This window comes from Zeus faber (assembly GCF_960531495.2).
Source record: "Zeus faber genome assembly, chromosome: 11".
In the NCBI taxonomy this organism is placed as follows: Eukaryota; Metazoa; Chordata; class Actinopteri; order Zeiformes; family Zeidae; genus Zeus; species Zeus faber.
Genome location: NC_137205.1, coordinates 12,688,292 through 12,714,509, shown reverse-complemented (window position 1 = coordinate 12,714,509; position 26,218 = coordinate 12,688,292). Strand labels below are relative to the sequence as shown.

The following is a 26,218-nucleotide window of genomic DNA, read 5'->3' as shown; positions in this document are numbered from 1 at the left end:
TGGTTTTATTTAGGCCTACCTGGTGTGGCATAAAGTCATTGCCTCATAGGAAAAGAAGAAAGAAGAAACAGTCTTTATTTGTCACACAACACACCACACTACAACACATGCTTGCACACACACACACACACACACACACACACACACACATGCACATGCTTTGGATGGTGGCCGGTGAAATGGTTCCTCTGCATTAAACCTCATCCTGGCTTGTCCTTCCTCCGGGGCCACAGCCAGGAGCAGTGGGCAGCATTCGTGGACCAGGTGATGAGTGTCCATCGCTGGTCAGACGATGATGTGTGCATGTTTTTTTTTGGGGGGGGGGGGTCCTTACTGACGTGAGGTGGAGGAAACCCCATGTGAGCACGGGGAGAACATGCAAACTCCACACACATAAACACCTCAAATTCCATAATTTTTCCAGTTGGGCCAGGGACTGGGCTACGGAATCAACACAACGTTGCGCGCAGTTTCAGAAATCGACACGAAACAAACAATGAATGGGGCGCCGCTCTGCGGAAGTCGTGGTGCATAACGCGGACCCGTTCCCTCATTTCGTGCATTGAAGCCATTTCTTATGTAGAATACAGTACACACCACTGTCCTTCATCCAGCAATGCCTTTTAAACAGCCCCGGAATCTACTTACTACCCGGAAACTTACCTTAACTGTCGACGTGTACATGTTTAATTTGAACTTTGACTTGTTCTTTGTCACTCCATCCTGCAGTGTGCAATCCACGTGCATGCATTGCATTCCATGATGCAGTTCAGCAGACGCTTTTACGCACATCATCACATGTAAACAAAAACAAAAAAAAAAAACATTTGGGGAAATTCCCCTTAATAGCCGCGGCATCTTGCCTCCTTAATGGGGTTTTTTTTTTTATCGCGGACTGGCAACCGCCTTGCGTTACCGCGCGTGTGACATGTCTGCGTGATGTGTCTGTGATGGTTTTGTGACGTCACAACTCCCCCCCCCCCCCCCCTATAAAAGACCTAACCCCTGTCGAAGAAGAAGGGTAAGGCCGGCGCTCAATCTCCTATAAACACCACTGAGAGTAGTTTCCCCAGCCCAACACTTTTTCTTTCGCTCATCAAATTCCCATTTTGTGTCATGTGAGGGAGGGTTTGGTTATTTAGGAGCGACGTCCTGCTCAGAGGGAACGCTGGCTCCCCCCTCGACGCCGCTGATTGGCCGGCGTCGCAATCAGACACAGCTTGGCGAGCTCTGATTGGTCCTTTCTCACCACCAAGGGCTCCTCTCTTTAAAAAAAAATGTTTCGGGTGAAGTTGAGATGTGCGGCGGAGCTGAGGAGCGCGGCGTCGGAACCAACCCCCCTGCCGAGACTGGGAAATGTGATTCAGCCTTAAAAGTCGATTTCGCTTAAACCACGGGACTCTTAACGGCTGATCATCGTCATGGGACGAAAGGAGCAGAATAGTGGTAAATATGTGAAGCCCCCTATATCAGCCACCTGTCCAGGGGTGTCATTCAAGTCACAGTTTGTTTTCCTTTGGGAGGTATGGATACTGTCTGTATGCAGCTGTTCTCTGACCCCCCAACCCTGTCGAGATAACACCACGGTTCATGCGAGAAACTTTGATTTTCAATCTTATTCACCATACCTAGCGGGTACGGTGCCTAACCTTGTGTGTTTCTTCTTAATAGAGGGTGACAGGGATAGAGATTGGAGTCAATAAAGTGTTAAATAGAACCGCTGATACGGTGGTTTATCCTTATTTATTTTTTTTATGGTTATTTTATACGTATCGCCGTTTTTTGTATTTTTAGCCAACTTTTAGGTTAATTCAATATTGCATTTTTTGGGGGGAAATTTCTTCGTTCATTTTTATGTTCGCTGTACATTGCAATTGTTTTCTACTTTTTTGTTTATTTTTAGGCGTATTGCATATCTATCTGTCTGTCTCTGTCTATTCATGTATCCAGCTATATCTGTCTGTCTGTCTGTCTGTTTGTCTGTCCATCTATCAATCTATATCTGTCTGTCCCTCTGTCTGTCTATCCATATATCATCCTTCCATCCATGTTTATTATAGTACATTACTACATAGTGTTTTGTCAGGGTGTAGTCTAATGTGACTTGGACCAGTTACTGCCACATTCCTCGGACAGACAAGAGAACATTTTCCAGTCTATTTATGTCCATGACTCTCATCTATGTAAAGAATAGTAATTAGCAAATACCCGTCTCTATATAGAGAGTTTGAATGCTTACAATTGTGACAGCACACACTTCTTTTCCTCATGTCCCATGATCACAAATTTATTTTTATATACCGCAGTTTATTTTTACCCTCACTTTCCCCTAAAGCTGAAATGCACTCCACCATGTTTGGCAACAACGAGAACCTTCGCAATGTGCAACTGTCAAAAACTGAGACACAAACACTTCAACCTAGATGAGAAAATCAGGAACAAAACAGAGGGAGAAACTTGTGTTCAGTCCTGGAGGGGAAACCATTGATGACCTTGGCAGCTCAAGTACTTGAAACTGCATGGAAGACAAAAGGCCTAAGAGGACTGGGCGCAGTCCATATTTCTTATCAAAATGACGGATACATCCTGCCATTAAGGCTGATTGCAATGATGTAAGATTAAAAAAAGAGCCAGGTGAGGCTACGCTATTGTTTGTTTGTTTGAATGGACACACACTTTTCTTGGAGAGTAATAAGATAAGTTGTTGGGTGCTCCGGATTTATTTCATTTTACTCTTGCTTGAGCTGAAAGATAGTGAGAGGAAGCATTAGACTAAATACTTAATGCTTTAACAGACCATTCATGGAACATTCATTTGTACTTCTGTGGTTATAACGTCTCTTTTGTCTCTCGACTAGCCCTCTGTTGTTTTCATTTATTCTTGTCCGAGAGTCAGTTTGTTAAGCCGCCTTGGGAAATTACCTTGCCTACTTTCCTAGCACACTGCTATTTGACATCTTGGAGTAATTTTAGGCTGAGATATATCAGGAAACCTCAATGAGAGGATTTGAAGCAGCTTGCAGCCATGCCCATCGGGAAGCTGGCTGTAATTAGAACCCGTGTTTAGGAGTAGTTTGAATTGCAAAGCTGGTCACAGTTCTCTTTTAATGTTGGTCTCGAGGTCTGATGCAAATGACAGTCAGTAAAGTTTAAGTCATCAACCGTTAGGGTATAATTCCAATGTTATTGAACAAACCTCCCAATGATAACAGTATTTTTTTCAAAAATAAAAAACTCAAAATGCACTGTTCCAAATTATTATGCACAACAGAGTTTCAAAACATTTAATAGGTTGTAAAGAACTGAAAATGGTCATTTGTTGAATTTGCAGCATTAGGAGGTCATATTTACTGAAATCAAAAGCTATTTCAATCAAAACATCTTAACAGGCCAATTTCCATGTTAACATAGGACCCTTCTTTGATGTCACCTTCGCAATTCTTGCATCCATTGAACTTGTGCGTTTTTGGAGAGTTTCTGCTTAAATTTCTTTGCAGGATGTCAGAATAGCCTCCCAGAGCTGCTGTTTTGATGCCAACTGCCTCCCACCCTCATAGATATTTTGCTTGAGGATGCTCCAAAGGTTCTCAATAGGGTTTAGGTCAGGGAAGGATGGGGGCCACACCATGAGTTTCTCTCCTTTTATGGCCATAGCAGCCAATGACACAGAGGTATTTTTTGCAGCATGAGATTGTGCATTGTCAGGCATGAAGATGATTTTGCTACGGAAGGCACGGTTCTTCTTTTTTTACCATGGAAGGAAGTGGTCAATCACAAACTCTGTATACTTAGCCAAGGTCATTTTCACACCTTCAGGGACCCTAAAGGGGCCTACGAGCTCTCTCCCCATGATTCCAGCCCAAAACATGACTCTGCCACCTCCTTGCTGATGTCGCAGCCTTATTGGGACATGGTAGCCATCCACCAACCATCCACTACTCCATCCATCTGGACCATCCAGGGTTGCACGGCACTCATCAGTAAACAAGACTATGAAAATTAGTCTTCATGAATTTCTGGGCCCACTGCAACCATTTCTGCTTGTGAGCATTGGTAAGGGTTGGCCCAATAGTAGGTTTATGCACAACTGCAAGCCTCTGGAGGCTCCTACACCTTGAGGTTCGTGGGACTCCAGAGGCACCAGCAGCTTCAAATACCTGTTTGCTGCTTTGTAATGGCATTTTAGCAGCTGCTCTCTTAATCCGATGAATTTGTCTGGCAGAAACCTTCCTCATTATGCCTTTCTCTGCACGAACCCGTCTGTGCTCTGAATTAGCCACAAATCTCTTCACAGTACGATGATCACGCTTAAGTGTTGTGAAATATGTAATGTTTTCATACCATGTCCAAGGCATTGCACTATTTGACGCTTTTCGGCAGCAGAGAGATCCTTTTTCTTTCCCATATTGCTTGAAACCTGTGGCCTGCTTAATAATGTGGAACGTCCTTCTTAAGTAGTTTTCCTTTAATTGGGCTCACCTGGCAAACTAATTATCACAGGTATATGAGATTGATTTCAGTGATCCAAAGAGCCCTGAGACACAATACCATCCATGAGTTTAATTGAAAAACAAAAAATTTAATGTTCATGACACTTAAATCAAATTTGCATAATCATTTGGAACGCGGCGTATACCCAGGTATTTTAAACTCGGGTAAACCTGGTAAAATAGGCGATTGACATCTTTCCCATTGACAGGAGAAATGCCGTTTTCTTTTTCTTTTTTCCTGGTGTGTCACGTTCAACCTCACGAATATGCCGGAAAAGGGGCACCGGTCCTTCAGTGGCGGGGAGCTGAGACGCTTGTCCAGTTTGGAGACCGGCTTGGGGTGGTGCTGGAGTGGCTCACACTTCTGATTTTGATTTTGGACTCTAAATCGGATATGAAATGATTGAATGATACAAGGATTGTCCTGTCTATTAACGCGCCAATGTCCGTAACTTCAACCGGAATTGCGCAGGGAAAGGGGCCAAAATTAGTGGGTCGACCCGGATGTCGTGTTGACATCAGAGCCATTGGGAGCATGAACCTATGAAAACCTGTGTCTATTGCAGGGTCATTTGACCTGGGACTGAAACCCGGGTGTTACCTTTCTCACTAATGACAAATGCCGGATGTTTGTGGGTGTTACCGGGTTTTTGGCGCAGTGGGAAAGGGGTATAACTGATGGTTTCTGTTCGAACACAAGCACATTGCATTCACAAAAGAAAAAGAAATACCACTTTTTCTCGTAATTACGAGATATCTCATAACGATGAGATCAGGATCTCATAATCACAAGATCTTTTCTTGTAATTACAGGTAAGGGACCCCCAAACGTTTTGAGTTGTTTTACAACCCTGGTGTTACGAATGAAGAATGAGCGTTCCTACTATGCCTTAAGCTGTCTCAGGTCCGCCTGTCATACTTCCTTTGACATATTATTCTGCTAGCGTGCTGGTCAGTGAGGCCACCGATAAGAACCCGGGTTCTTCATTTGTAAAACCACGGTTATTGCACAAACAAAATGTTTTACTTCATTTCAAACTCGAGTTCTTACTATGCCATACTGTATACCCCAAACCTCATTGATCGCGAGGTGAGAACCAATGTGTTCTATGCAAGCCCCCAAAGATCTAGACATCAAACCCAGGGTTGGGGTAGTCCATTCAAAATAACCATCTGGCAGATGTGACTTCAAACCCCAATCCCAGGGTAAAAGAATGCATTCATAGGGTGCAGAGTTAAATCACATTAACATCCCCCCAGACCCATCGCAATGCTCATGGGTGGGGATTCCGCATATAGCTGAGCTTGTACCACCTGACTGTAACCACGCTCAACCACATAACGTGGTTGAGCGTGCAGGCTTATTCCTGGCAGCTGTCAAAACAGCCTGCAACAGTGCTGACACTGTCGTGTCGGGGACTGTAGAATCTGGTGAACGTGTGTGGGGTAGACCAAGAAGCAGCACCGCACACCTCCTCGACCGAAGGCCCTCGTAAAAGCACCCACACGGTAGCCTCACCCCTAGTAGAATGAGCTCTAGGGGTTGCTGCCTCACGGAGGAGTTGGCCAATGAGATCGCTTCCACTATCCAGAGAGAGAGACTATCTTTGGGCTGGGGTTACACAATTGTCTAAGATCTATAACAGACAAAATGCTGGTACCAATAGATAGACCAATAGTCCCTGGACAGGGCACAGAGTATGCAGCCTCTTATCCTCCTCTGACCCAAAGGGAGGAGGAGAAGACAAAGAGAGATCAATCATAGTCCATTTGAATCCTGCTCTTATGCCCTTGGGCTGAAAGGCCGGACTGGGTTCCAACGTAACCCTTCGATTGTCCATTGAGAACACCAAGCAGGACTGGCGGACAGACAGTGCGGCCAGATTTCCCACATGTTAAGACGAGACAAGTGCCAGAAGCAGTGCTGACTTCAATGACAAAAAGTTTACTCCCACCTCCTGGAGACATTCGAATGGGGTTCCCGTCTAGACATTCAACACCAGAACCAGATCCCATTTCAGAGTCAGAGATTGCACACACGGGCATAACCGTCGCCTTGCATAAACCTGTATGCCAAAATGTGACTCAGTGGTTTGCCATCCACTCCATTATGACAGGCCAATATAGCGGTCAGGTACACCTTGACAGTGGAAAGGCGCCAAGCTTCTTACATGCAGATCTAAGAGGAAACTGAGTATGACCCCAATATTACATGTAATGGGTCATCTCCATGCACCACACACCAGCGCCCAAAGGCTAGCTGGATGTGTAAAGCGCCTTCGTTGACAGGGCTCTAGCGCTCGAAATTATTTCCACCACCTAAATGTGTAAACCTTTGTTTAATAGCTGGTCCTGCTCAGGGGCCAAGTGACAAGTTTCCACTTGTTGGGAGCAGGATGGAAGATTTCCGGCCCTGGCAAACAGCACCCTAGCCGTACAGGGAGGCATCGTTTTTATCACCAGACCCAGCCGGACGCCTTTCATGAGGTCTTGACACTCCTGTGTATTGGTTAGTAACCGGGAGAGGTCCCTGGATGGACGCACCCGTTGTTTAATAAACCAGCATTGCAGGGGTCTCATCCTGACCATGACCCATTGGGACTGCAGCTGAGGCAGCCGCCATCAAGCCCAGTAGGACCATAACTGACGTGCCCTGGCAACCTTGCGTAGGGACAGCCTTGCGGGCTGCAGTGACCACAGTCAAGCTCCTTGTCAGAGTCAGCCGTACACATATCGACCATGAGTCCAGATCAAGACCCAAGTACACAGTACGCTGGCCTGGAACCAGAGCGCTCTTTTTCCAATTCACCAGAAAACCCAGGCTGCGGAGGTGGTCGATCAGCGCCCCCGTGTGGGAGTGTGCCCATTCCATCGACCCCACTCTTATCAGGAGATTGTCGAGATATGACAGAGCCTTTATTCCCTGGGTGAGAAGAGGGGCAATAGCTTCGCACAAATAGTGAATATTTTGGGGGCCAGAGAGACCGAACAGTAGAACACAAAACTCGTACGCTCTGTCAAAGGCGAACTTTCAAATCCATCAAAGCATCTTTCAAATCCAACGAGCCAGTCTCCCCGTCGGATCGATTTGAGCAGGTGACGGTGTGTTAACATTCGAAGCGGGAGCTTTCTCAATGTTTTGTTTCAAATTCTCAGATCCAGAATTGGCTCTTAGAGAAGAGCAGTCTTTTTTTGAGATGAGGAAATATCTGCTGAAAAACTCTCCCTGTCTACCACAGGGCGAATGGCGCCCTTCTCCAAGAACAGGATTTCCTGTTCCAGGATGATGGACCATGAGACCAAGACTTTGTCTGTGTGACTCCCTCACATGGACAAAGGGCGAACTGCGCATAGCCCTTTAGAATTGCCTATCTACCGAGGGAGAAACTGCGCGATCAGTCTCAATATGCTCACACAAGCGGAGAGGCATGCTCTGGTTTCTGGCAGCGACCACCTCTTTTCGTTTCGGGGCCTCACGCTCATGTCTTCTGAGTGGACAGGAGGCCTTGATAAACGCACTGGGAAAACACTGGAGGGAACGAGGGGAAATGAAGACTGTGTATTTTGTGTACATTAATCACATGGCTTTCACTGGCACGGGACGTGGTACAGTAGAATGTCTTTTTCGTGCTAAAACTCGAGGACAAGCAGACGGTCCAGCAGCACTAAACCCCTTCTCCATAGCGGCTCAGGTCCTCTGCACCTTCCTACCCCACACCACCGAAGCCTGCGTCTGCTGGGAACACGGAAGGGATTCCTGTTCCAGCCCCTCATCCCATCAGCGGGTAGTGGCTGGGACATCTCCTGGGCTGGAGCTGGTCCACTCTGGGCCTGGGACATTCTTGGGGGACTTCTGATCCCGACTGCTCCCGCGATGAGCCGGAGCTAGCGACACGGGGACCGGGGCATTCGGCCGATAAAATTACTCAATGCCACGACTCCTTCTGCCGCTCGAACTTGTGGGTCATGGCGTCCTCAATGGGCCCAAATAGGCCCGACACCTTCACTGTAGTGTCCAGGAGGTTCAACCATAGGTGGCGCTGCGTCACCACCGAAAACCCCTTCACACGCCCTGCATCTTGTGCTGCACCCTTGACCATCGTGAGGCAAAAGTCGGTGGCCTTTCGCAGTACCGCTCACCTCCTTGGTAAAATCACAGGAAGGGGACGCGGGCGGGGAGGCCGATCACCTGGCTCTTCTCCTTCCCTATCCTCCTCCTCAGAGCCCCACTGGGCTGTGTTGAAGTAATGCCACTCCTGGTGCGCGGCCAACTGTTTCTGATCCCCCTGGCACGGATGCTGAGGGAGATCCAGAGAAGGCAGGGTAGCGTGGCCTCGAAACAAGGTCCGAGGAGGGGAGAGCCGATTTCACCTCTTTGCCCTCCTCCAAGACGCTTGTAAGGCCTTTCGGCAGTACAGGGATGACTAGGTAGTGGTCAGAAGATGTTGGCCTGATGGCGGACGACTTCAAGTGGCAGACTCGAGCAGTTGGCACAAAAGAACGTGTCTGACAGCACCGCTACCACGTGTGCCTGGCCAAGACAGTGGGTGAGTATCCCCCGCCGCCATGTACGCGTTTCAACCAGCACGTCTTCAGGTCTGCAGCTGACATCATTTTTCCTCTCTTTTTCTTTTTTTCTTTCCATAATAGAGGGCTTGCTCCCAATGTCAAAGAGACTAGGTTGGTTAAAAAGGGCTTTCAGCTTTATTCAGTGGAGTTGTCTGGAGACAGAAATTTTAGTTAGAAATTAAGTAAAACCAGGACGTACTGCATGTTCATGCATGCGCACATATGCGGTATGCATGCACCATAGGTGTTTTCATCAGGATGAGGGACAATTATTTTGGTACATATTTATTATTTTCATTATTATTATTATTATTATTATTATTATTATATTTGTATTATTATTATTATTATTATTATTATTATTATTATTATTATAAGAAGAAGAATCTTTACTGATCACACGACACGCCACACTACTAACTACTAACACATACAGACACACACGCACACATGCACATGCTTTTGGATGGTGGCCGGTGAAATGTGGCCTCTGCATTTGACCCATTATTATTATTATTATTATTATTACAGAAATATTGCAAATGAAGTGCCAGTCAGGGGGAAGTGACAATTGGATGATTAACTACTACCCAAAATTGTATAAGATTATACTAATATAAGATTATATCATAAAAGTGTCATACAATGAACAAGAAGACAATTATAGTGTTAAATTGTGGATCGCTGATGTAACTTTGCATTGCACTATTTTCAAGGTAAAGGCAAGCTGTACATGGCCCACCTGTTCAGTTGGATTGCACTTTTTTTGGAAAAGGGTTTAAATATCTATCAACATTTTAAGAGATTGGAACATTTAATTGCTATACTAATATGTTGACGTGACGCCTGTATACAGTATGGGTATGACAATACTTTTTCTGTTAAAATGTGACTATGCCAATAACAGAATCACTGTCTGTAAGGCGTTTCTCACACATAAACATCTTTACAGAAAATAACCTCAACTTCCTTCTTTTCACAACTTGCAAAAGCACACATAATCAGGCATATACAAAGTGTGCAAGGGGCTATGTCTTCTGTTGTCTTCCTGGAAAGCAAAAAGAACAAAAACTCAGAGGTCATATTTGTATAATAACTGCTTGGAGATCGACCAGTGTTACTGACAGCGTCATACAGTAGGAGGGTTAATGAAGGACACGCAGAGTGAGGTTGCAGGCAAAAGGAAACCACTTGGATTGTTGATGTTGAGTTACATAACTGGGACCGCGCCCTCAGATCGAGGTGGTAACTCCCATGCCGTTTGTGTCTTGGCTTCCTTACTGAAGCAATTTCTCCTTGTCCTTTGACCATACCAGCTTCTAACTTAATCCAACATGGTTGGAAATAGACACTTATAATAGATGACGATAAGATTATTATTATTATTATTATTATTATTATTATTATTATTATTATTATTATTATTATTAATAATAATAATAATAATAATAATAATTATGTAATAATTTCTGATAATTCAATCAGAAATAATTTCGATGATCTTTTTGTAGTATTATTAAGATGGTATAAGTGGCATGCTACACGCAGTGTCACTCCTGGCCAAATTCCGCCCGACACTCATACCCTCTTTGTGTAAATGAAAGGCATGTAGAGGGATGCATCAAGAGAGGGAGTGTAAATCTTATAAATCATCAGTCTGGTTAACGTGTCCTCAGTTCTCTTGCACCATTAGCTCTAACAGATATTGGCCTAATATTGGCTTCAAGAGGCAAGATACTGGCAAACTTCGAAACACAACGCAGTCATGTACAAATTAAGCTTAAGTCCGGAATTTTCAATATTAAGCAGTAGAAAATATGACTTTAAACAAATGACATACCTGTAGATTAACATAATTCTCACACTGAATTGATATTGCTCTACAGTGGGATGTATACTTGTTTATTGTTGTATGACGCCACACCCCACAGTGTCTTGAAAAACTGTGGCATTTGATAATTCAATCAGAAAGGTTAGTGATAGTGAAGTAGCAACTTTATGATTATTTAATTGAATTCAGATAGGCATCCGGGCCACATGCACAATTGTTAACTCATGGGAATTGGATTAGATTGCTATGAGAGGCTTTTAAAAGATTAAAAACTCCTGCGCCTTGCTTCCCAGTCAGAACTGCGTTCACATTTGCTATTTATAAAGAGGAAAAGTCGACTAAAATGCGACAGGGGCGAAGAGGATGTGAACGGTACGATACAATTACCAGAATTCTTACAATCCGAAAAGAGTTGAAACTTACCAGGTGTCCTAGGTGTCGCTGCGTCAACAAAAAAAAAATCAATGCTCAATTCACGATTGAACAAACTCTTCACATTATAAACAAACATGCGATTCTCTGTCCAATCAGAGAATCTGCCGCCCTCTGTTAATGTTGAATGAAGGCTGTGAATGAATGTCCTCTGACCGTTATGCATCTGGATGCAGTTTCATTCTATGTACAGTATAATGTCTTCAGATATACAGTGTTATGTACATATGTGAACACTCCGAGTGCCGTGCTTTATGTGGCCACAACATCTGCCTTTGGAGATACACAAGGAGGCTGTTCAAGACATGTTAGGTGACCGTCGTTATAAAATAGGTTTCTTATTTATTTATACATGGCCCAGTTATTCATTTTATAAAGTGAAGATGTCTTCCTTCATAACTCATCATATTATAAGTTATTATGATAACTCATAACTCATTTGCAATTTAATTATTATTATTTTTTAATATACCTTTATTAGTCCCGCAACAGGGAGATTTTCAATTTCTCTACATTTACCCGTCCTACTAACTGACGTATCTAGGAGCTGTTACAGCAGCAGCAACATTTCCAAATTTCAGGCACGCACAGGGTGTTTACTGTGTGTGTTGATCACACCCAATGATGCTTTCCCACACCTGAATCAAATCATAACGCCGACTCAACAAAACTCCGCCCAGTTAAACCGCACACTAACAGAAATCCAGCGGAGGCGGTGGTGGTGCAAACCCTGCTTGTTTTCGCCTAAACACGTTTCTGTGCACTTTAGTCAGTATTCGCCAACATCTACGATTCCAACCACCCCCAACGGTTCCTCAATCTCTTCCTTTCACTTTACTTTCACAACAGAGAGGGCGGGATGGGGAGGGGTTAGTGGAAGAACCTTTGGTATCTTCCACGCCTTTGTGAGCCGGGAAACCAAGGATTGAGGCGGAGGAAAAGACAAGAGCTCTGTGGGAGAGAAAGAAGAGGAGAATTTTTTTGGAGGTCGGGGGTAGACGAGGTGGACCAGAGATTAAAGGGAAGCAGCATTGTTTGGGGTGGAGTTCGCAGCTCTTCGCAGACAGGTTGGGCAGGTTTCTCTTGGCATAGAACCTGTGTTTCCCCCTGTCTTCCTCTCGCAGTGGTGCACGCGCGCGCGCGCGCACACACACACACACACACACACACACACACACACACACACACACACACACACACACACACACACACACACACACACACACACACACACACACACACACACACACACACACACACACACACACACACACACACACACACACACCTCGGCGGGGCAGGAAGAGGACCGAGCACAAGGAGAGAAGAGTGGGGGGGGGGAAAGAGATTTCCCTTTTCTCCTTATGATTGGATTTGGCCACAAGTAGGATTTTCCAAGATGCCCGAGGAAGTAGAGTTTTACGGCAAACATGGTAACTACTACATTTTATTGATCTTCGGGTGTCTACCGTCACCGTGGAGTTGCGCTTAGAAAGCATCCTTTGGGTACAGAAGAAGCTGATTAGCAAGTGGAGCTCACACCAGTAGTTCGCGAGAGCTTGTTTTGTTCTGAAGCAATGTTGTTTTAATGTTAACAGCATCCTGAAGGGGGACCTGAACACTGCCCGTCCTCTCTTGGCTTCCCTTTCCCGCACACAATGCTGCCCTGAGTTTTTTTTTTTACTTAGCACTGATCAGGTAGATGCAGGCCCATGAACAGAGTCGCTACCCTGACCGCGTTCGGCCCCGAGTCACCACAGGGAATATCATGCTCTTCCGTCTAGACCCAGTGGCTCTAGCCGCGGGACAAGCCAAAATGAATTAATGAATGAGCATAATTCATCATTCATAATTCATTCATCCTTTTCGGCTTACGTGCGGGCGCTGCGCGGTCCATGTTTGGTTGTTTAGGAGGAGGAAGTTTGTGACCAAGATGGCCGTTGCTGACATTGCTGCTTTTTCTTTTAATTCCTAGAAATAAACTGCTGTCTCTCTGCCTTATCTGTAGACCTGAACCACCTGACAGTGGGAATATGCATGTGATTCCAACTTTTCGTTTTCAACTTTGACTTTCCCTTTTGACATGGAATCGTGCGTATGGGATCGATCATAGTTGCTGGAGTGACTTTTTTGAGACGGGTACGCTATTAAGACGGAGGGGCTGTGTGTTAGTGATGATGACGAGGTGATGATGCCGTATCGACAGATGGAAGGCTGGTAGATGAGTGTGCTGTTAACTGCCAGAGAACGAGGCAAATGTGCTGTGTGTATGAAACCGTGTGACCTCAGATAACCTTAAATGAAATGTAGCCTGTATCTGTACATAGCTTATTACTTATTAGAGGCCTTCAACAGGGCCCTATCGGGGGTGTGCTTTGAGTAGGCGCCCCTTCTTACCCCTTTGGACTCTCAAAATGACTTGCTCAATCCTTAAAAGGTAGTCCGGTTATGGCACACATATGTAAAACCATGGTGCTGACATTCATTTTCAGTGAGCACAAACCGTCCTTTGGTTTGCAGAGTTTAGTGTTTTCAACACACGACGCCAGCAAGCAGAGCGTCACCTTCACAACCAATCCAAAAGCGAGCTAAAATCTCATGCCCGGACCATAGGACCTGCCGAGGTATATTTCTGAGGGGTTGAAAACCTTGATCGCACCGCGGAAATTTTCACCTCCGTCTTGAGCCGAGCAAGGGGACTTCAGAGTTTGCTTCGTCATCAGGGAAGAACTCGTTGTGTTGCCCGGCGTGTCTGCCCGGGGGGAAAAGTCACCTGATGAGAGAAATGGCTGAAAAGGGAGCTAACCGTTGGTTTGACCTCCAACCTCTGCTACACTCTCACATTAAATCCTGTGTTGCTGGATTGCTGGCCGCCCTTTTGCGTGCGTCTTGGCGTCTGCGTTTTAACCAGAAACACCGGCGTTTTGATCTCACTTTCTGAAAAATGCAATTCCTGCTTTTCTTTCTGTGTAGGTGAGCCAAGGAAACATGACCCCTCTTTCAAAGGCCCGATCCTTAACAGGTCAGAGAAAGATTTGATAATGTTCAAACTATTCACGATTTGTTTGTTGTTTTTATCCCTAAAACTTCAACTTTTCTCCCCCTATATATATATATATATATATATATATATATATAATTATTATTTTTATTTATTTATTATTTCTTTTAATTTCCCAGGAGCTGCACGGACATCCTGTGCTGCATCATCTTCATGCTTGCCTTACTGGGCTACATTGCTGTGGGTGTACTCGGTAAGGCAGATAAAAAAAATGCACGGTAGTTATCGGGCGTGATTCTTTCTCCCCCCCTTGATGAATAGGTTGTCTGGTTTTGATTTAGTTTCACCGTTTCTCTCCTCTGGTAGCCTGGTCCCAGGGAGACCCCAAGAAAGCGATTTACCCCACGAACAGTCACGGCAAGCTCTGTGGGCTGGCTGGCACCCTTCTAGAGTAAGAGGCCTACTGTCCCTGCCATGTGTTGTTTATGGAGGTTTTTACATTATTTGGCATTGAGGTGTATTTGTGTGTGTTTGTGTGTGTGTGTGCATTGGCTTTGGCCTCGTGCAGGGAAAAGCCTCTGGTGTTCTACTTCAACATAATAAAGTGTGCAAGTCCCTTGATGCTGCTGGAGCTCCAGTGTCCCACCACTCAGGTTTGAGCTCCCCTCTTCATGGGTCAAAAGGATTTTTGCCTTTGCTTTGTTAATTTTTCCACAAACAATTCTTTAGATTTGTACTTCCTATACCCTGTTTCTTCCTTTAGCATTTATGGCTGTTTTTCCTTTTAATGTACAATCTGCATATTTATTGAATTGAATTTGATTTAATTTGACTGCCACAATGAGCTGCTTTGAAATGCTGAAATGCTTTTGTTTTTAAACTGCAGATCTGTGTGAAGGAATGTCCAAAAAGATTCATGACGCTCGTCCATGCCAAAATGTCCAATGGTGAAGACTATGAGTATTACAGAACGTTCTGCAAAGCAGGGTTAACTAAAGACATGGTGAGTAAAATCTTGACCACACTTTGGGTTGTTGTGACACAACATACATTGTCTGAATTTTTGTAGTTACCTCTGAAGTCTGAAGCAGGCTTTATTCCGAATCGGAAAACGCATCCCACACTCGGAACCTCCCTCTAGATGAACTGCATCTTGTTTCGCCTCATAAAATATCTCTGGGAAAATGGGAGAGTTTGTTGTTTTTATCCCAGTTCAATAGCAAGTAGTTTGCTGAGCTGGACCTTTACCATTTGCCATGAAGAGTTTAGAGCTTCCTTTACATAGTGTTTGCAAAGTGTGAAAAAAAATTCACACAGATCATCAATATAAAAAGAGATTTATGAGTGTTTACATTAAGCATGTTTTATATATGTTCCTTTTTCAATTTGTTTTAACCCCAGTTTGGATAAAAAAAGTGTGTTCCTGCTGTAGTGTCTGATCCAAAATTTGAACGCATCCCGGACAATTTCTGGATAATCAGGTCCGGACATTGTCCCTGGAGTTGCTCTTTCACACATGTAGCTCCCAACCGGAGATTGTCCGTGTCAGACGTGTTCACACCTACTGGAATTACTTTGGTTTAGGCGAGGGGCGGAGCCTGGGTGGAGTGTGCAGGAGGCAGGACGTGACGTAATGACGCATGACACTGCAGTGTCTTACAGCACACCCTAGACTGTTGATACTCCATATATTTGGACGTCTCCACGTCAATACACGTGTCAATAGCCGAATAGCTGCCGTGTGACTACTCTCACCAAAAAGGACGCTGTTTAAAAAAAACCCCAAATGTTTTATACAAGCCGTTGGAAGTAATATTGGATTTGTTGTGTTTTCAGAGTGTAACAGAAATCCTGAAATCAGGTTTATGTCCGACCATGCTGATTCCCAGCATACCCTGTGAGTCCACTACCTCCTTACACCTCTATAGGACCCTTCATGTGCTCACGCATGAAAGGTCTTGTTTGGTTTTTCTTCACCTTCTACCGTTTTAAAGTTTCATTCTCTTTTTAGATAGAGTCACAAGGTTTTAGGCTTTAGAAATGCGCAAAACTCATGAAACTCTCGTTAAATTATTCCATAACATCAGTTAACATCGCTGAAGAATAATAAATGGCATTAGCTAGGGAAATATTGTATTTGGGCCTATGTAATAATAACACCGTCAGACACTTTCTGAATGAATCATATTCAACAAAGACTTGCATTTGGAATGAAGAAATGTCTGGAAATTCTGTGTTTGCGTTTCTTTTCACACTCGGTATGTGCCTGTTACTTAACAATGCTAGTTTATTTAATCGTATACTGCGACTGCTCCACATTGACCCTCTTTTTAAACCTTTCTTTTAATCTGGTGATTTGTCTATCCTTCATGAAATCGCCCTGTTTCTCTGACTTTTTACCATTCCCGCCCCGGAAAAGCCACGTTGTGCTTTTAGGGGTAGCTGAAAATTCCGTCTTCTCCTTGGCCCCCCATCCCTCCAGTCACAAATAGGTGTTTCCCAGACCCGGGCCTGAGTGAAGGCATCTTCGCCATGGGAAACAACTCGAGCATTGACGACGGAAGCGGGAAGATCAGGGATGCCAGGGAAGTTCTGGCTGACGTCAAGTGAGTGCGCCACACAACGGAACCATGTCACCTCTTCGTCGAGTCGTATTTTGGCTCGGCTGAATTGTTATTAATTGGGACCGTTCTCAGGAATGCCTCGGTTCTGATTGAAGCTCGTCAGGTGGCCATGAAGGTCTTTGAGGATTACTCTAAGTCCTGGTACTGGATACTCATGTAAGTCGCCGTCGTCAGAGCGTACCGTCTATTAAATATTGTAAAGACAGAAAATAAAATAAAGAAATAAATGTTTGCAGCAAAGCGTCATTTTTGTGCCTTCTCGTCTTTCGTCTCCTCCCTCCAGAGGGCTCTCGATCGCCGTGCTCACCAGCCTCCTCCTCATTGTCCTCCTGCGCTTCCTGGCGGGCATCATGGTCTGGGTCATGGTCATCATGGTGATACTGGTCTTAGGATACGGTAAGAACTAGAGGGGGGACACGACCCTCATCATTTATTTATCTTCCTGTGTACGATTTTCTACATGGCTTCCTTTTTGGTTAGGGAAATGCTTGTTTCACACCACTGCCACTCTGATGGTGTTACACTGCCCCCTGGTGGATTGTTTGTACACTGCTGATCAGGTATCGTCCACTGCTACATGGAGTATACGGCGGCCATACAGAAAAATGCCGATTTAACACTGCAGGACCTGGGCATTGTGCCCAACCCTGAAGTCTACCTGCAGGTCCCTCAGACCTGGCTGGCCTTCAGTGAGTACACAGTATTTTTTACATGCAATCATTTGTATGCTTTCTGCTTGCTTTTCTAAAATTTGTGACATTTTTTCTTGTTTTTGTAAATATTTCCAAGATTTGTGTATTTCCTTTTTGACTTTGACTCACTTTGACCTAGTTGTCGTCACTTTATGTTTCTCCATCTTATCTATCATTGAGAATTGGCCCAAAGGAGTAATAAGCATTTCCATCAAAGTGAAAATATCTTGCCAGTATAAGCAGTTGGGTCAATGTCAAGCGTCAACCCTCCACTCTCCCTCAGTGATAATCCTGGCTATCGTGGAGGTCATCATCATCCTGCTGCTCATCTTCCTCAGGAAGAGAATCGTCATAGCCATTGCACTTCTCAAAGAGGCGAGCCGGTCAGTCTTCTCACACTAAGACATGACTCTTAATTATTTTGTTGTGACTTGTAACAACTGACACACATTTGAAATGAATTGCACAGTCCCACATGGTGCAACTGGAATACAAGTCAGAAAAATGCTGGATTTTAGATCATTTTTTTCTTGGACTCTGCTGTGGGTGATCTCCTCACTGGCTCTGTTGTTATTTTTTTTCCAGAGCCATTGGATACATCATGTCTTCCCTTTTCTACCCCTTGTTCACCTTCGTCTTGCTGGCCATAGTCATCGCCTTCTGGGCTGTCACCGCTGTGTATCCTTCTAAGTTTTGAGGTTTTGGATTAGCGTTGATGTTATCAGGAGGAGATGATTGCGAGGCAAATCTTTGTAGGAGACACTTCTGGCTGGACTTTTGAGTCTGTTGATGTTTATTTGACGCTTTTGATTGATTTTTATTGCAATCCTTGACAGTGTTGATCAGTTTCTTGTCCACCTCCAAAGAGGCGGTCTACAAAGTGTCCAGTGAGACGACCTGTGAGCACTTGAGCAAAACGTGTGACCCAACCGTGAGTTTTCTCGCTTTATTTTTTATGCATGGACAGTTGTTTTTATTCATTTCAATGCTGCCTCAGCTACTGATTTGCATTGCTACGTGATCAACCTACCTATCTGTCTCTTCTAGGTAGACATGGATGGATAATTTACTCACCCCCAGAGGGAAATTGCATTGTCACAGCAGCTCACATAAATAAATGGGAAATAATAATAAAGTAAAAAAATGGCAACATGCAATAAACTAAATATATAGTTAAATTTTTTAAAATTTCCAATATAGAATACATCTAAAAATAAAATAGAAGATAAAAAAAATTGGCAATATTTAAAAACCTTAAAACTGACAATGAACCAGAAAAATTAACTTAAAAACAAACGAATTGCCAATATACAGTCAACCTTATAATAAACACAAAAATGAACTTTAAATGTATAATAAACCCAAATAATAAACGGAAGAATTTGGCAATATACAATAGACCTAAAAAATTATACTACTATATATTCTTCCTGAACTTCCTGCTAGCATTTGGAGCACTATCTGGAACACTTTTTCTCAACATCTATTTTCTTCCCCAAAGCAAAATTATTTATTATATTGTTTTTATATATATATATATATATATATTTTTTTTTTGTGATTACCCACCTTCCCTTGCCCCTGTTCAAAGGTCAATATCTCAGTTTAGGGTCCACTGAAATCTCTCAAACTCACATAAAACCTACAAGTTCAGACCTTTCCAAAAATGTTTGGCCTTGTTCTATGACAAAGTTAAGAAAGTCCAATCCTGCCACTGCAGTGGGGTGCAAAGTGTGGTTTCCAAGAACATTCACTTTTAAAATTTCATATTGTTGGCCAGGGGTGTGTGTGTGTGTGTGTGTGTGTGTGCGTATGTGAGAAAGACTGAGAGAAAGCATGTTGTACTGTCATTTAAATATGAGTCTGACATGTGCGTGTCGATGCAGCATTCAAACGAAAAAAAAAAAGAACCGATCATCAGCACCCGTCATATGTCACTTTGCCCCGCAACTACAGACTTAACGTGATGGTAAAAAACACACCCACCCACAAACAGATCAGACAGCGAGCATTCCGTGCCAAGGACCCCCCCCTCAAAAGAAAATCCTAGAATCACCTCTGGCTCTCGCCATCCCACTTAACCACACGCTCACACAAGAAGCAATTTTATCGCTCCTGTACGCTCAGTCTCCAAAGACCTGTCGCTTCAAGCTCACACCAGAAGCGATTGCTGTCGCTTGTGGGCGTTCCTGCTTAACGCATCGCTTCATGTTCACATAGCCGCACTCATTTATTTCCATTTTGTTTGCAGATATATTTATTTTTAAGTGACAGGGTTATTATATTTATTTATATTTATTTATAAAATAGAACAATATATGAATATATGCAAAATTACCCACCACTTTCTTTCTCTCCCTGTGGGTGTCCCTAAGGTTCTTCCACTTTCTCTTGTAGTCTTCAACTAATGATAAAGAAAATACAACAAAAACATTTAAATCTTCTCTCTCTCACTGAGGATGTATGTGAGTGTGTAAATGTACATACAGTTGTCAAAAAGTATATCATATAAAAGTATCAATAATATATATATATATATATATATATAATATGGATAATACAGTATATGTAATATATTGTTATTACCATGCATTCTGACCATGTCATTTGTGACATGACATGACACTGTTAAATGAAAATGTTTTTAATCAAACTAGATGGAAGCTCAGGGGCAGTCTCCACAAGAACGTAACCTCAACAGAGATCCAACTTGGATTTTCATATTTGTACTTGGGTGCATCATGTAATAAACCTCAGCAGGGATCCCAACGACCTTCCAAATCCTCCTTTCTAATTAACTCTCTGTAAATGAACAGAGTCACGTCGTTCGGCACGGGGAAACCGGCTCCCGCAACGATAAGCTTCTCCTCCATTTTGAGAACAAAAGTCTGGTCGGAACCAAAGTAGAGGGTTTGTTCAGTGTTTTTTTTTTTTTTTTCCAGCGGACAGACCAGCGGAAATCCATTCTGACTGTTTGGCATCGCAACTAATTACACTGTAGCATAAGGTTGAAATCCATTTAACTTTCTTCCATCGCCTGTTCTCGGATGTCGCGTCGCTCTCCTTCACTCCTCGCTGCCATCTACCACTGGAAATGAATAACTTTCTGCTGCTTTGCCGCTGCATGTCACTTCTGGTGTGAGCGTACGGTTAACTTTAATGCGAGCCGATTCCTAAACTACGGGTCGGGCAAACAGTCATCATAACAGAACGTGCATTAATGTGCCAACATCAGCATCATCATCGCATTAACTTTGATAGCCCTTTTTTTATATATATATATATATATATATATATATATATAGACACACAGTGTATATGTGTGTTTATGTGTGTGTGTATGTATGTATATGCATATTGCCCATCATGATCATCATTTCCTCTATTTGTGCTCAGAACTACACAAAGACAGATTTATACACCGAGTGCCCGGACTCGGAGTGCCTGTTTGCCTTCTACGGTGGTGAGACGATCTACCACAAGTATTTGATCGTCCTGCAGTTCTACAACGTCTTCCTCTTCTTCTGGTGCGTCAACTTTGTCATGGCGCTGGGACAGATGACGCTGGCGGGGGCCTTCGCCTCTTACTACTGGGCCACCGTCAAGCCTGACGACATGCCCACCTTCCCCATCCTCTCGTCCCTGGGGAGGTGCCTCAGGTGTGTGTGTGTGTGTGTGTGTCTGTCTGTGTGTGTGTGTGTGTGTGTGTGTGTGTGTGTGTATGTGTGTGTGTGTGTGTGTGTGTGTGTGTGTTTGCTGTTTGGTACTGCAGTGTTTTGTTTGACACCCCGATCCTCCCCCTGTGCGTCAGGTATCACACCGGCACGCTGGCGTTCGGATCGCTCATTCTCGCCATCATTCAGCTCGTCAGGGTCATCCTGGAGTACCTGGACCACAAGCTGAAAGGTCTGTTATCTGTTTGTACCGCCGTTTTTGGATACGTTACTTTCATCGACCTGCATGTCATTTACTTTGATGTAACTCACATCTTTCTATCGCGTGGAGTTTGATTCCAAACTGAAGCACATTTGTGGCCTGAAACGCTTGGGTTTGTTCTTGATTCGCCCAAAACCTTGAGGACGTTGAGTTTGGAGCCTGTGGCTACCTGAATTCAACCAGATATTTCAGCATTCACAACACAACACAACGTCAGAGTAACCTAACAGTTTGTTTATTAGAGAATTTTTAATTGATAAATTACCATAGATTACTCCGTTTTGGGCTGTCTGGGGTTCTACTCTAGCCGGATTTATTCACATTCAACCCTCAAACTGCCAGCCATAGAAACGCATTCTAAACCTATGACGACGTGCCTGTATCTACTTGTTTATACTTGCTGTGAAAGGTGTTGATGGTGGTGATTCGTTGGTTTTGTATTTTATTCTTCTCGTGTGCTGCTTTGTTCTTGCTCGTTTCAATACTTTTTGGCTTGTGTTTTTTTTTTTGACTTATCCTCAGGAAAAACGCACGCGGCGGTCAAGTTCGTCCTGTGCTGCCTAAAGTGCTGCTTCTGGTGTTTGGAGAAATGCATCAAGTTCCTCAACAGAAACGCCTACATTATGGTGTGTGTGAGCCACCGAACTTGACACGCTATGAAGTCATCTGAATCCGGTTGACTTGGCTACATTCAGTGAAGTGAGACCAAATTTGACTAAATGTAATGAGTGACTCTTGTCTCTAGGTGGCAATCTATGGCAAAAACTTCTGCACTTCTGCCAAAGACGCCTTCTTCCTCCTCTTGAGGAACATGGTCAGGTAAGCCATTCACGGTGCCTCTGGATTTCTAATATGTGTGAATAAAAGTCAGTATTTCCATTTATTTGCAATCAATAATATTATTTTTTAAATTCGGTCTGCGTGATCCCACAGGGTCATGGTCGTGGACAAAGTGACGGATTTCCTCCTGTTCTTGTGCAAACTTCTCATTGTGGCTCTTGTGGGTGAGTCGGCTCTCCCGTTTATTGTTATTCTGTATATTCAAAGCTTATGTACAATGTAGTGAGCTAACTTTTTATTGAACATGTTTTTTTTTTGTCAATGCCTTTTCTACCTCTCCACTCTAGGAATCGTTGCATTTTTCTTCTTCTCTAGCCGTATAGAGGGAGCGCCGGCGCCCCATCTTCACTTCCTCTGGGTCCAAATACTGGTGAGTCTGTCAACTGACCGCTCTCACATTCGGTTCAATTTGTCTCCACATGAGTTAAGTTTGTGTCTGCAAAAAGATTTGGGGTGTAAAATGTCCCTTATTATTATTTTTTTCCCCCCTCCTCTTCCTTTGTCATTTTTCTCTTATTTCCTGCCAGACTGTAGTGGTCGGCACCTACCTCATCTCCCATGGTTTCTTCAGCGTGTATGAGATGTGTGTGGACACGCTCTTCCTCTGCTTCTGTGAGTTTTAGCGTTGTGTGTCTACGTGTCGCTCTCAGAGCGGTTACATGAATGTGATACGTTACAAGGAGACGCGGCAAATACACTGGCTGCCCATCCGGGACGAGGGAGGCTCGTCTGGGTGGAATATTCACTCGAGGATTAGAGATGATCGAAGCAAAGCTCAATGACAGACTACATCCAATCCTCACTTCTCGAACCACTCTATTCCCCAGGGTGTCTGGCTGTCACTAATTCTAATTTACACTAAATTGCATGAGTATTGAAGTGTCCCTTACAACAGCTACTTTGAATTGAACACTCTCTCCCTTCTGCTTACTCAATGAAGCTTTAACTTGCAAGATCTAACATGGCTGGTGCTTTTGCTTACCATTTTGACTTTTATCTTTCTTTTTCCTTCCACTCCCCCTCACTTCCTGTGACCCTCACTGTCCTGATTTCTGTAACCGCCTCCCGCCTCCCGCCGCCTCCCTCCCTGCACGCGCACTTGAAACAAACACGCGCTCACGCCACAAATGAAAATGTGCACGCCCGCCAAAGACGAGGACGTAGAGCGAAACGACGGCTCCTCCGAGCGGCCGTACTCCATGTCCCCGCATCTCCGCGACATTCTGGGGAAGACGGAGGATAGGTCGCCGCCGGAGAGCGAAGCCCAGGCGCCGAAGAGGCAAAAGAAAAACCGGAGCCGTCAAAATGCGAGCCCGTCACCGGAAGGAGACGACAGCGACTAATGACGTGTCGGGGGCTGGAGATGTGGTTAAACTGGAAAGAATAGTAATGGCACCTTAAAAGACTTCTCCAGGCAAATCTCACTTATTTTTTTACCAGTGGTTTTTATCTGTCTGTCTGTCTGTCTCTATCTATCTATGGGTGAAGGACTTCGTTCTCGTAGCATGTTCTGGTGCCATCCCCACTGTGCTGCAATGACGCGGTATTCTAGGTTGATTAAAAATAACAAAACATACAATACGATTTTCTGTTCACACAGCTGTGGCTGCTTAAGAGTTTCAGGCTGTTTCTCGTCTGCAGTAATGAGTAATAAGTAGTAATGCATAGTAAATATAATCTGCTGTGGAATGACCAAGGATGTAGCCGCTGCACCACCGTCCGGCCTCGACAGAGTAGGAAATCAACGTCTTTTTCCGCCTTTCATCGAATAATTTTAAATGTTATTATGTAATATGAAACCTTTTTTAACTCTCTATCTACAGAACGTTGTTTTTAATACAGTTTCTCACTGTAAAGATAAGATAAGGCAACACTTTATTAATCCCTGGACGGAAATTCAGGCAAAAAGTACCCTCGCAGTGCAGTCAAGAAAATAGATGCAGGTTAAGATGAGAAATGACACATACTGTACTGGGTGTGCGCTCCATCAAAACAATCCAATGTGGTCGCATTAATGTCCGGCAACGCAGACTGTCCTTTTTCTTTCTTTGCATGCTGGGCGGCGTGCCTCTATTCTGCGGATTAAAAAACTAACCGTTTTACTTTTTCTGTTCACCTCTTGTGTTGTATAACCCTGGATTGGAACCAAACAAAGGTAACTTACTTTTAGATATCAAGTTTTACCAGTTGTTTTTAGTTACTAAGTACATCTAGTAGTCAATAAATGGTTGTGAAATAATTATTTTAATGTGTGTAAAACAGTTTTGTGAATAGTAATGTATACCCTATACCCAATAGTTTACCCTGTGCATAGAATCACATTTTGTATGTTTTTATATATTTGTTTCTTGATTTTTTTCGCCTCTTTGTTTATTTGGCCATTTTTATTTGACATTTAATTATTACCTTTTTTTTCTTTTGTTCATGCTAATGTCAGTTGAAAATCACCAATCTTCACCAAGACAAATTACTTGTACATTCTCAATTCTTTTTTTTTTTTTTTTTTTTTTTTGCATTGATATAGTGGAGGATCTGGAGCGGAATGATGGAAGTGAAGAAAGGCCCTATATGATGCCGGAGAGCCTCCGCAAAGCCCTGAACAAGAAGAATAAGGAGACGGCAGAGTAGCGGTAAACATTGGGGGGTGTGGTAACCACTGTGGGGGTGGAACAGCGCCGAGCTGTTTCTGTCTGAGGGGAGGTGGGAATTGATGTTATGCAGAAGTGCCTGTTTGACCATCGGCCGTATCCACGTGTCACAACTCAAGTGCCAGCGAGTGCCGTCACCTCAGGTCGACAACAGGGGACGCCATCTACCAAAATGGGAGTTTTAATGCCGTTTGCCTCTTCCTGTAAGTTCAGCAAATATCCGTTTTTCCGGAAGCCAGGTATTGGATTTAGAGCTGTATATAATTACCTGTTTTAAACAATCATTCGAGGACTTTATTTTCAGTTTCTTACGTGCATTGTTTTTGCTTTTGAGGAACTAGCAAAATTGTATTTTTAATGTTTGAGCCTATGTTGCATAAAGATAAGTTCAGATACATCTGTTAGTGAGGGAACACTTGTTGCCGTTGGTTTTTTATTGATGTTATTTTTATCCGTGTAAAATGAGCTTTTTAATATAACATGTAAAACAATTCAACCATTGAAATAAAACCCCTTGGATACCAAAGGCAAGGCCGCGCCTTGTCTTAAAAGACAATTTCTTTGGACTCTTGGCTTGGGCGTCGAGCCCGCCGTGTCACGACATCCACAAGACGGCTGAGAAAGAGTTTGTGGAGTTCAAAGTTAAACCCACAAAGAAGTTGGTTATTTTTATCTTATTCTTTTCATTTCAAATGCCTGTTAAGCCTGTCTGTCTTTGAAATAAAATAGCTGTGTGCACGCGCACGACATGCGCGAGACTCATTTCACATTTTTACATAAGACATTTTGAAAAGGCATATTTGTTGAAGGTGTGACCACGAGTCCAGCATGACTTCCGCGAGGGTTCACCTGCCGCTGAGCGTTAAAGGATTCCTTCCATTCCTGTCGCCTTGAAGGGCACCTGCGCACCCTGAGCCGCTCAGTCATCGGCAGGAGCGGCGTCGTCCTCGAGGCATATCTGCTGTGTGCGCTTTGCGTATGCGACCGCGGCCCTGGGAGCGCCGAGAAATGTCCCAAAACAAAACCAGAAAGACGATGCTTTCTATGAAACCAAGGAGCTTGCATCATTCATTTAGTCATATTCATTGACAATCCATTTAAGATTCAGTCGAGACTATAATAATGCATAGAAAAAAACCCTTTGACTTAGAATCA

The 26,218-nt window shown here is 43.7% G+C and overlaps 1 protein-coding gene across 1 annotated transcript; it reads left to right on the top strand.

Annotated features, from left to right (window-relative positions):
- The first annotated feature begins 1,297 nt into the window (after window positions 1-1,297).
- LOC307236782 (choline transporter-like protein 2) lies at window positions 1,298-25,810 on the top strand. Its single transcript, XM_080009304.1, has 22 exons — window positions 1,298-1,446; window positions 14,296-14,344; window positions 14,503-14,576; window positions 14,690-14,774; window positions 14,892-14,976; window positions 15,210-15,326; window positions 16,160-16,220; window positions 16,806-16,929; window positions 17,020-17,103; window positions 17,231-17,343; window positions 17,508-17,636; window positions 17,923-18,022; window positions 18,225-18,317; window positions 18,486-18,570; window positions 21,036-21,298; window positions 21,451-21,545; window positions 22,098-22,201; window positions 22,321-22,394; window positions 22,509-22,579; window positions 22,703-22,785; window positions 22,943-23,027; window positions 24,940-25,810. Exons 1-22 carry the CDS (start codon window positions 1,422-1,424, stop codon window positions 25,041-25,043), a joined length of 2,103 nt encoding a protein of 700 aa, XP_079865430.1. The 5' UTR covers window positions 1,298-1,421; the 3' UTR covers window positions 25,044-25,810.
- Window positions 25,811-26,218: the final 408 nt, after the last annotated feature.